We start from the raw sequence: 11,548 nt of genomic DNA, 5'->3' as shown, positions 1-11,548 counted from the left end.
GTTGTCGTTCCTCACATGATTGGGCATGAACTTGGTGATTGCATGATTCATCCTACACTTGATTCTTGTATAATGTTTTCTTGTAGCATGTATGATTCATTAACCCTTATTGTATTTTTGTGCTATGAGATATATATGTAATTCTTGGTCTCTTTGTTAACCCCACACACCACACATACACATTTATTTCATGCTCTTGTTAGTAGTTGCAATTGTAAAAAAATCTGAATTTATATGTTTAATGTATGAATGCATGACATCACTTGTGTTAGATGATGAATTCTGATTTGTTGAAGTGTTATTAAATACCTTCAAATACTTAGGTTAGTTAGGAAACTGAGGTGAGAGAAGGTGGTCTCGTTGGTAGGACTTTCCTGAGGCTAGACTAGTGGATTTGGGCGGATGCGAATAGGCGATAGTAGTTGGACTACACAGGTCGTTTGTACTTGATGTTGTCTATCTCGTACTCGCTTGGACTCACACGGTCTAGTTCACGTACTGACCAACCATGCTTGTTAACCCTATCTGCTCATGCCTGTATGGACCATGGAACACCCTTCAACCATTGAAATCCATTGATAACCATTTGAAACTGATCCACTAACTCGAGAGCCGGGAATGGTGGAATGGGACACTATGTCTGAGTTATCGGCCTACATTGGGGTGACGAGCTTCCCGGTAGTGACCGTGAGCGATCTCTCTTCTTAGTACTCCGCATGTGCTTGAAATCGGGGATGAGGAACCCGATGGGATCAAGGATCACGGGGTCCTGACCTCGTAAGTTGAGGGGCCTTGGCCTCGTAGCCTGTTGAGGGCATTGATAAGTGAGGTGTACTAGTTTTCCTAATCTGCTGAATGAATAAAATTAATTAAGAACTTGGATAACACTATTACGATCGCATTGTACTAGTTAGGTTAGCGACTCGGCAGTTGAGGTCGCAATGAGGGAGTGTTGGTCATACACGATCGTTAGATGGAGTCGCTCGATGGAGTGTTGTTGCGAGGGTATGCATCATATCATAATACATGTATATGCATTAACAAGACTAATTAGAGATCTGTGAATATATGCCTTTCATTAAATTCACAATATAATTGATGTTTGTCGTAACTTAAGACTAATAACACCCACTGAGTTGATCACTCACTCTCACTTTGGGACGGTGTTTTAAAACACCAACCAGACTCTTCAGTAGTTGCAGGTGACACTAAGTACGAGGAGCCTTGCGGCGCGAGCCTGTATGACAAGGACAAGCTGTCCTATTTCCAGTTGATGGGTGGTTCGCCGCAGATTTCACGGGCAGACTTGGGTCGCTGAGTAGGGGACTCAGCGCATCATTCTTTTGGACATATCATTTTTGTATTTTATTGGGCAACGCCTTGTGCGACCCATTGTTATATCTTTTGGATTTGTATACATTTTGCCATTTCCATTTTAGTAGACTAGTTGTGATTGTGATTTATGTTTTAAGTAATTCATATTGCTCATTAAATCTGATGAGACCTCAAAATAGTAAAATTGGTTATAAGTGATACCCGGGAACTTAGGAGTCGAGTGTATGCACAACCCCTAATTTTTAGGGCGTTACAAGTCATCAATGACTTTCTGGCATGTTGCGCTGCCGCTGTAGCCGAGCTGACAGGAGCCAGGGCCCACACTGAATCGCTCACGAAGGATAACGCCCAACTGGGGGACTCACTGGAGCGGGCCAAGGTTGAGGCAACGGAAGAGCTGAGCCGAGCAGTAGCGAAGGCAAAGGAGGCTCAACGGGCTGAGGATGAAGCTTCCATGACGTTGGCGGTGGCCGCTGCGATGGATGCGTTTAAGACATTGGAAGAAAGGACCACCAAGGCCAACAAGTTCTATAATTACGGCTTCGACGCCTACATCGACGCGGTCCAGGAACTCTACCCGAATCTTAACCTTGAGTCCCTCACTTCCGAGGACGCAGAGAAGAGACTGGCCGAGGACGTCTCCCCGGGCCCGGTTGCTAATCCTCAGTTCCCTCCAACTGACTAATTTTTGATAACCCGCCTCCCTTTTTTTTGTTAACTCTTTAAATAATAATTTTTTTATGGATAATTTTTGTGGATAATCTTTTCACCATCAGAAGAGGGCATGATATAATATGATCGATTTGCTGAATGATGATTCTTAGATGTTAAGCTGTCGATTGACGAGATGACTCCTTAGTAGGTCGGCTCATCCAAGGACTTTCCCATACTTAGGAGACCCCTTGGCTATTCTGTAGAATCTTGTGATATTAAAATTATAAGGATCGACCCCTTGAGGGGTTAACCCCCCCACGAATGGCAAGCGACAATTATTTTTGTATATCCGTTGGTTGTATGACGAGCCGAACCCTTCATCAAGGGATTAGGTCGTCCATGGGCTTTTTCCCTACATATGAGAGGATCCCATGGCAAATTTTCATGGGTTAACGTACTAACCTCTTCTTTAAGGGATCAGTTCATTGAGTTAGCCCCCGCTTATGAGAGGCAACTTTTTTCGTTTGTCGACAAGTCATGCAAGTAGATTATGTGGAATTAAAAGAGGTTTTGTTAAAAGCCTTAAAAGGCTAGACGCTCTAAGCTGTACATTTACTGGGGGCCTTCAGCGGTTAGTACATCAAGGGTAGTAGATTTTCAGGTGCTTGGCATTCCAGAGGTGGGGGAGCAAATGTCCTTCGAGATGTTTCAAGTGGTAGGAGCCTGTAGTGTTCTGGAAAATGCCCCAGCCCTTGGCTCTGCAGTGTTCTAGAAAATGCGGCGGAGGACCAAGTCACCTGGTCGGAATCATCGAGTTTTGACCTTGGAGTTGTAGAATTGTGCCATTTGCTGATGCCGAGTAGCAACTTGAAGTTTGGAGATATCTCTAGCTTCCTTGAGTAGGTCCAGATTGGCTGCAATCTGCTTAGCGTTCTGATCTTCCTGATAATTCCTGATCCAAGCTGTAGGGAGGCCAATCTCAACTGACACTATTGCTTCTGAACCGTAAGATAGTGAAAATGGAGTTTCTCTAGTAGATGATTGAGTTATAGTCCTATAGTCGTAGAGGACGAATGAGAGCTCCTCGGCCCAGTTGCCTTTTGCTTGCTCTAATTTTATTTTGAGGTGGTGCTTGATGACTTTGTTCACTGCCTTCACTTGTCCATTGGATTTTAGGTGCCGAGGTGAGGAATACGCATTTGAAATGTCGAGCCCCTGACACATGTCTCGAAAATTATCGTTGTCGAACTGCTTGCCATTATCGGAAACGATAGTGTGAGGGATTCCGAACCGACAGATAATGTTTTTCCAAACAAAGTCGACCACCTTCTGTTCCATGATTTTTGTGACAGGCTCAGCCTCGGCCCACTTGGTAAAGTAGTCGACTACAATAATAGCGAACTTTACCTGTCCTTTCCTAGTGGGCAAAGGTCCTATGATGTTGATTCCCCATTAGGTGAACGGCCACGACCCGCTTATGGGGGTCATTTCTTCTGCAGGTTGCCTTCGCATGGTCACATATCACTGACACTTATCACACCTCTGGACATGGTTCTTTGATTCTTCCCCGATGGTCAGCCAGAAATATCCTTGACAGAGTATCTTTAGAGACAGGGCCCGACCTCCGGATTGGTTTCCGCAGATGCATTTATGAATCTCCCGAATCACATAATCTGCTTCATCGGGTCGGAAATACCTGAGGTAGGACTGTGAATGCCCTTTCTTGTACAAGATCCTATCTAAGACTATATACCATGCAGCTCTGATCTTCAGACGTTTTGCTTCCAGCCTGTCCGAGGGGACCTCACCAGATATGAGGTAATTGTAAATCAGGTCCATCCAGCTCGGTGCGACTTCCATCGGGTTGACTATTTCCTGATCCGTTCGGTTAATGCTCGAATATTCTATGAACTTTATGGGGATGTGAAAAGGCCGAGCTATATGTCCTAGAAGAGGGGGGGGGGGGGTGAAAAGGACAGTGCCAAATAAAAAAATAACAGCGGAATTAAACAATAAAATAGCCAAATAAATTGCAAATAATCAAAGGACGCAACAACCTCAAAATTCTAGTATTGAGAGGTTGATACGAATGCTGTTCTAAGGACAACCTTGCACCATAAAAACTAAGGGTTTATGGTAAGACAACCTTACTAGAACAATTTGTGTATCAAAAACTCAAACTGAAGAAGAATAAAAAGGAAATAGCAAGAAAGGATATCTAAGCTATTATAACATTCCTCACAATGCTGAAATGTAAAGATTACAACATTCACATCCATAAATACATCCCACAATCTTGAACTAAAAAGAATAAAGAAAAGAAACCATAAAACACAAAGAATTATAGTGGTTCGCCTGTGTGTACACCAACTGTTAAACAACAACCACACAGCTACTCCACTCCTAATATCCTCACACAGTGGATATTAGCGTTTACTATGAAAATAGGTTTTTCCAGGTTCACCTAAAACCCTCACAATTGTGTCTTTCAAGTAAGCTTACACAATTCAAAAAACCCCACACTCTGAGTTTTCTGGATCACCTCAGATAACCAAAACTGAGATTTTTCTGGCTCAATCTCAATGAAAACTAAAACAAAGGAAATTACAAAACTGTAAAATACCTGGATATTCTCTTTAATGCAGCCCAGAAGAACCAAATCGGAGTAAAAGTTCAACGTAGAAGTTCAATGTTCAATACTCACATATGAAATGGTTCTAGGATCTAAATTGATTTTAGATTTAAAGTATCTTGGGCTAACTTGATTTGATTTTGATTCCAAGAAATGGGAATACCTCAATCCCTCTTTCAAATAAAATTGGAATGCGGAAATTCAAAATCAAATACAAAGAAAGCTAATAAAAGAGAATATTAAATGAGCATAATATAGCTTAAAATAATGACTAACTTATCTCTCAGAGTATCGTATTGATTTAGCTTGAATTGAATGAAAAACTCTGAAATTCATGCTCTATTTGTAAGTGAAGAAATTGCGTTCACGACTGGTCCTGTGGACACTACGACTGATCGTAGGACCAATTGATTTTTAAAATTTTGAGTTCGATCGGATAAAGCCGTTCCACGACTGGTTGTAGGCCCTCCATGACTGGTCGTGAGACCTCCACGACTGGTTGTGACCTACCCACGACTGGTCGTGTGGAACCTGGAATAGTTATTGGACTTTGAGTCGTAGATGCAGGACTGGTCGTGAACGAGTCATGCACTATTCACACGACCGGTCGAGCAGTCTCCAGGACTGGTCGTGGCTTAACAAAAGTTTTTGAAAATTTGCAACAAACTGACAACTAGTCGAGCTAGTGCAAGGACTAGTCAAACAGAGTCCAGGACTAGTCGAGAAACATACCATTCACCTATACAATGATATAATTGAATTATGTATTTAAAATGACCTACCCTAAGGTCAATCTAAGGTCATTATACCTTTAGTCATGAAGTATGAACATTGAAACTTCTTTTCCTTCAGTTGATAGTCATTCTTTGAAGTTCATGGACTAGTCGAGAAACATACCATTCACCTATACAATGATATAATTGAATTATGTATTCAAAATGACCTACCCTAAGGTCAATCTAAAGTCATTCATACCTTTAGTCATGAAGTATGAACATTGAAACTTCTTTTTTTTTTAGTTGATAGTCGTTCTTTGAAGTTCATGAAGCTTGTGATCATTACATGATGAAGCTTGAACTTGAAACCTTTTGAAGCTTCAATTTGAATCTTGAGTTTGAAACTTTAAGACGCTTGAATTTGAAACCTCTTTAGTCTTGAGCATGAGGTCCGAAGAAAAAGACTTTGTCTTGACTTGGAGCTTGATTTATGAATCTTGAACTTGTTGTTGTACTTGACCGTGACCATGTAAACTTGCATTTCTTAAAGTCTTTGTTCTAGAGTGATGCACAGTCTTCATTATGTAGGAGTGCTATACAAGACACAAATTTCAAGAGAGGTTTTGGCACTACAAAATTTGACAATATAGGAGCTAGAAACCATAGCACTTACAATCTCCCCCTTTGCCAAATTTGTGACAAAACATGTAAGACCCGTGTCCTAATCCATACCATTTCATTAGCTTTCGCGGTCCTTCCGGTCAAATTCTGGCAACCTTCGCACCGTATTCGGTGTTTGCGCACGATCCTAAGCCAGGTCCCGCACACCGACGTCGGCTCGATCCGAAACTTATGTCTTGGTGATCGCGTCGTCGCCGCGGTTCCAACGCCGTGACTTGCGCACCGAACCGATACTCAGGTAAGAAGATGCCGATCAGCGTTTATTCCGAAGAAACACCGCGCGTTGCGGATTTCGAGGGAATCTCTACACAATAAGTCCCATCAATCATCATTAAATGCAACCTTATCTCAAGTACAAAACCCATACCTCTTTCTTCACAAAGTCAATTCTCTCTCTCTTCACCCATCCCTCCTTTACTCACTTTTTAAACAAACCCATGCCCCATTAATTACACCCATCACTCCATCACCTCATATCACTCCCATCCTCTCATTTTCTCTCTCATTTTCTCATATCTCTCCAAGCAACCCCAAGCCCCAAACGTCCAAGCCTCCTCTCCCTCTCAAGTGTGGTCCACCTTCCATCATCCATCTACACCCTCCCATCTCTCATCCTCACCATCAAAAGTCCATCATCCTCCATCAAAGTTGAAGCTGAGGGGCATTGGAGTATAAGAGACCAAGAAGAAGGAAGATAAGGTGGGTGTTTTGCCATTATTTTAAATTATAGGGCCCACTTGTTGGTGGGACCCATTTGGATGTATGTGATTTAATCAAGAGGGCCCATAGTGGCGGGGTTCCTCTATCTCACCGTATACCTCCCTCTATCTCTCTCCTTCTCTCTTTCTTTGTAATGGTGTGGATCCCACCAATATGTACTACATCTACCCGTCCATCTACAACAGACAGAGTGGCCCACTCCATTGCAGGTGATGATCCACACCATCCATTGTTTGGATGGACCCAATGTACTTATATATATATATCATATATAAATATATGTATATATGTTATATTTTATAATATATATAATATAATATGTATTATATATAATATAATATGTATATACATTTTATGCATATATGTTGGTGGGCCACATCTACGTGGGACCCACCATATTATGTATTTAAGCATGCCGTCCAGCGTCCCTGGACGCTGGACGTTGGCAAACAAGGATGGGTAAGCTGGCATGGGCTGTACTAACAGGCTAGCATAGAGGAGGGAGTGGTGCGCCACTCATGCAGGCCCCACCGTGATGTATATGCAAAATCCAAGCCGTCCATGTTGTTCCCCATTTCATTTTAGGCGTTGAGCCGAAAAATGAAGTTGATCCCCTTCCTTAGCGGGCCATACCATAGGAAACAAGCTTCCTACCTTTGATTTACTCCCGGATGCTCCTGCATTTGAAACAACCCAATATTAGACTCTATGGGTTTGTATCGAGCCACGGGGACCAATGGCTGGGACTTAAGCGGGCCCCGCCTGGGAAAAATCGTGGAAAAACGGCTATTTTAAAAAAAAAATATGAAAGGAAGAAGAAGCGGCGCATGCTGCTCGCTCTGTAGCGCGAGGCGCTACTGCGTCTGCTGATTGTGAACGACATGGCGGCTCACGGCCCACTGTGGGCCCCATATTGATGTGTTTTGAAGATCAACACCGTGAATTTGATGGGTCCCCGCGGACCGTCCGTCCATACCAAAAATCAGGCTCATACGAAACTCATGTGGACCACACCATTTAAAAACATGTAAAGACATGCCTAAACATATAAAATCGCTTGGTGGGGCCTACCTGAGTTTTAGATGTCGTTGAAACTTGGTCTGTACGGTCATTTAGATGGGACCCACATAATGGATGGGCTGGATTGTGAATCACATCTCGGTGGTCCCCAAAAAAAAAAAAAATAATAAAAATAAAAAATTTAAAGCAGCAGCAGCGCTGCTGCTGCTGCAGTGACGGGCGGCCAAGAGGCAGGGACCCACGGCTCCATCCGTGGGCCCCACCATGATGTATATTTTGTATCCACACCGTCCATTTGGTGGGCCACTATTTGACATGGACCCCCCTCAAAAAATCAGGTCAATCCAGCGCTCGGGCGGCCCACATCACAAGAAACAGTGTGAATTGAACTCTACCATTGAAACCCTTTCTGGGTCCACAGAAGTTTCAGATCAAGCTGAAAATTGTTGTTCCCCTCCTCCCTGGCCCGTGTGACCTTATGAATAAGTCGGATTTCAAATGAACATTTCAGTGGGCCTTACCCAAGGTCCAAGTGACCTTATGAATAGGTTGGATTTCAAATAAATATTATGGTGGGCCCTAGGCCCATGTGGTGGAGCCATATTGATGTATTTCTGGCCGTTGGGGAGGCCCACCTTGATATATATATAAGGCCCATGAGGTTAGGCCCATTCGACGTATTGGTGGCCCGATGTCGAGGCCCACTCTGATATATATAAGGGCCATGTTACGAGACCCATTGTGAAGTTTTCAAAGGCTCATGGGTTATGGCCCATTGCAATGTACATAAGGCCCACTAATGCGGCCCACCTGACTTATATAAGGCCCATATGAGATGGCCCATTTGATGTATCTGAGCACTATGGGTCGAGGCCCAATGAGATGTATATTAGTCCATTGCAATGTGTGATTTCCTATGGTTTGTGTAATGGTGCTTTATGGCGGGCTAAGCCTTGAGAACAATGTTGGTTTGACGTCCACATTGTAAGGATAATGTTGGTTAAATGTCCGCATTGTCACACTCCTTAAGGCCACTGATAGGTTCATACTTATACTCTGCAGGCCGTCTAGGCCCATTTCTGTGATACGCAGAGCCCATCCCTATATGCATGTTTAGTATAGATCCATGGTTCATGATCATTCGCATCATATGTATGCCTGACGTGAGGAGTGACCGATCATAGCATATGCCTTTGGGCAGACTGTTTATGGGCTCCCTGATAGGCGGAGTTGCCCCATATAAGTGCATGGTACATACAGACTGTTGCATGACTGATAATGTGACTCATGCACTTGCATTTGTGTGATTATAATTACTATATGCCCTAGCGACATCAGGGCCATAGCCTCCACAGATACATCGTGGATGGCAGGATTGGAGACCGGAAATATTTGACTCTAGCATACGGGCACCATAGATGTCCCTGGGTGAAAATCCCTAAACCCGATGGTACCAGAGGATGACTCCAACGTCGAGACCGAGTGGATATACGAACGCATGAGGGCCGAATACCAGGAGGCCGCGTCTCCCACTGTGTCGTGGTCGGTTGGAAAGGAGTGTGGCCTTACTCGCCCGAGGGTAGGGGGCAATACTAGGCTGAGTTTGACCAGCTCGCGAATGGGTCCGCTATCGACGTGCCGGATAGGTATTGGCAGACTATTGGTCAGGCGGATAGTGAGGTTTCTTACGCTCATTTGGACTGTGCGGCTAGGAGAGCGACAGTGCCATTTGGAGTGTATTGAACCCCGGTGATTATCCAGAATGAGAACTGTACTGATACATGTTGAGGATTGGCATGCTTGAGTTGCATCTTGCATCGCATGGCCGTGTCATGGCCGATAGCATTCATATCTTGCACCGCATAGCCTTGGTACGGCTGATTGCATTCATGTGCTCATCATCATGATTCTGCATTACTCTGACCTTGCATTTTGAGCACGTCTATATTGCGCACACACTTACACCACCCTCTAAGCTTTCCATAAGCTTATGCACGATTGATGCGTGCAGGTGACGTCAGGACGCAGTCGCAGCCATAGTCTGGCCATAGTTGGAGCGTGCAGCCGAGCTTCTGGAGTTTTGTTTCTTTTGTTGCATTGTATTTCCCCTTCTGCCGTATTGTACTAAAAAGTTTTTGATCATAGTGGATTTTGTGGTGTTCTTGTGGTTATTAGTTGTGGGTTATGCTTTTGTTATGCTCATTATGAATCAGACTGATGATTTGAAATCCTCCTTGTAGTATCCCAGGATCGGAACCTGGTGAATGGGTGCCGGGATCCGAAAATGGGGTTCTACGGAGGCTGTCGGCGCCGGATTCGGTGATAGGGAATTTTGTGAGCCCGGTTTCCGAGTTCGGGGCGTGACAAAACACACTCCAAATAAACATAAGAATTATATGCACAAAGAATCATGCACCAGTGATCAATATGAACCAGTCAACCTGGTTAAAGAATCATGCACCAGTTATACAAAAAAGAAAGCAAGTATTTTAATCATTTTGCTACTACTCCCCCTTACTCCTATCCTCCATCCACAATCCACATGACATTTTAAGAATTTTAAGCATGACAAAATTCCCCCCCCCTTTTGTCACGATATGACAAAGAAAGAACCTAATACAAGAAACATGATGTAGATAAATAAGGAAGAATAAGACGAGCAAAGAAGAATAAAGAAGCAAGATATGAAAATTCATAAATAAGTAAAGTTCAAGTATCATCAAACATCATCCAAGTTCAACCAAAATCAATCCCACAAATCGAAAGGAAGCAAAGTATCAGAAGAGTTATTACAATCCAAACTTAGAAAATACTAATCAGATCCTGAAGAGGGAGTAGGAATAGATGGATCAATCTGATGTAAACCCTTATTAATGAGCCTAATATATTTACGCATATAAGCAAATTGAGAATTCTTGGTTACACGAATCTGAGCCACTTGTTTCTTAAGAGAATGTAAACTCTCAGCAAAATCAGAAGGTTGATAATCAGGGTCAGCCTCAGAATCTGATTTGAGCTCCTTAAAGATATTGTCCATATTAATATCATCAGGAGGAAGATCGCCTTCTTCTTCATTTACTGCTTTATCTCTACCACCACCCACATTGACCTGGCCATCGTCTAACCTTAAATTCATCTTGTTTATATTTGAGTTGTTGAAGATGAGGTGATGAATGAGTGCCTCTCCAACACGCATAGCCCTTTATCGCGGTTCTCGGTTGGAACTGGATATCAAACTCCCCGATTTTAATTGCCCACTTAGTTAATCGACCTGATACCTCGGGCTTCTGAAGGACTTGCCTAAGGGGAGAGTCGGTCAGGACAATGATAGAATGGGCCTAAAAGTACGGGCGTAACCCCCAAGCCGAGATAATTAGGCAGAGTGCTAACTTCTCCACAGCCGGGTACCTCATCTCAACAGGCACCATTGCTTTGCTCACATAGTACATAGGGTGCTTCTTGCCCTCACTTCCCTGATTAGAGCGGAGCTGACGACTAAGGCCGAGACTGCCAGATACAGGAACAAGGAGTCACCCTCTTCAAGCTTGGATAGTAGGGGGCGGTCAGTCCAGATATTGCTTCAACTGATGGAAGGCTTGCTCACATTCTGGCGACCACTTGACTTTCTTATGACCCTTCAGCTGCTGAAAGAAGGGGAGACATTTGTCAGTGGCTCTGGATATGAACCGTCCGAACGCTACTACTCGTCCGGTGAGACATTGTATCTCTTTTGTCGTTTGAAGTGAGCTCATATTGAGGAGCACCTTGATCTTATTGGGGTTTGCTTCAA

At 43.5% G+C, this 11,548-nt stretch overlaps 1 protein-coding gene across 1 annotated transcript; it reads right to left on the bottom strand.

The window, feature by feature from the left end:
• Positions 1-3,510: 3,510 nt before the first annotated feature.
• LOC131232340 (uncharacterized) lies at positions 3,511-3,849 on the bottom strand. The gene has a single exon (XM_058228574.1). It carries the CDS (start codon positions 3,847-3,849, stop codon positions 3,511-3,513), a length of 339 nt encoding a protein of 112 aa, XP_058084557.1.
• Between the last annotated feature and the right edge of the window lie 7,699 nt (positions 3,850-11,548).

Source organism: Magnolia sinica, chromosome 18 (genome assembly GCF_029962835.1).
Source record: "Magnolia sinica isolate HGM2019 chromosome 18, MsV1, whole genome shotgun sequence".
Lineage (NCBI taxonomy): Eukaryota > Viridiplantae > Streptophyta > Magnoliopsida > Magnoliales > Magnoliaceae > Magnolia > Magnolia sinica.
This window is presented reverse-complemented; position numbering and strand designations above follow the sequence as displayed.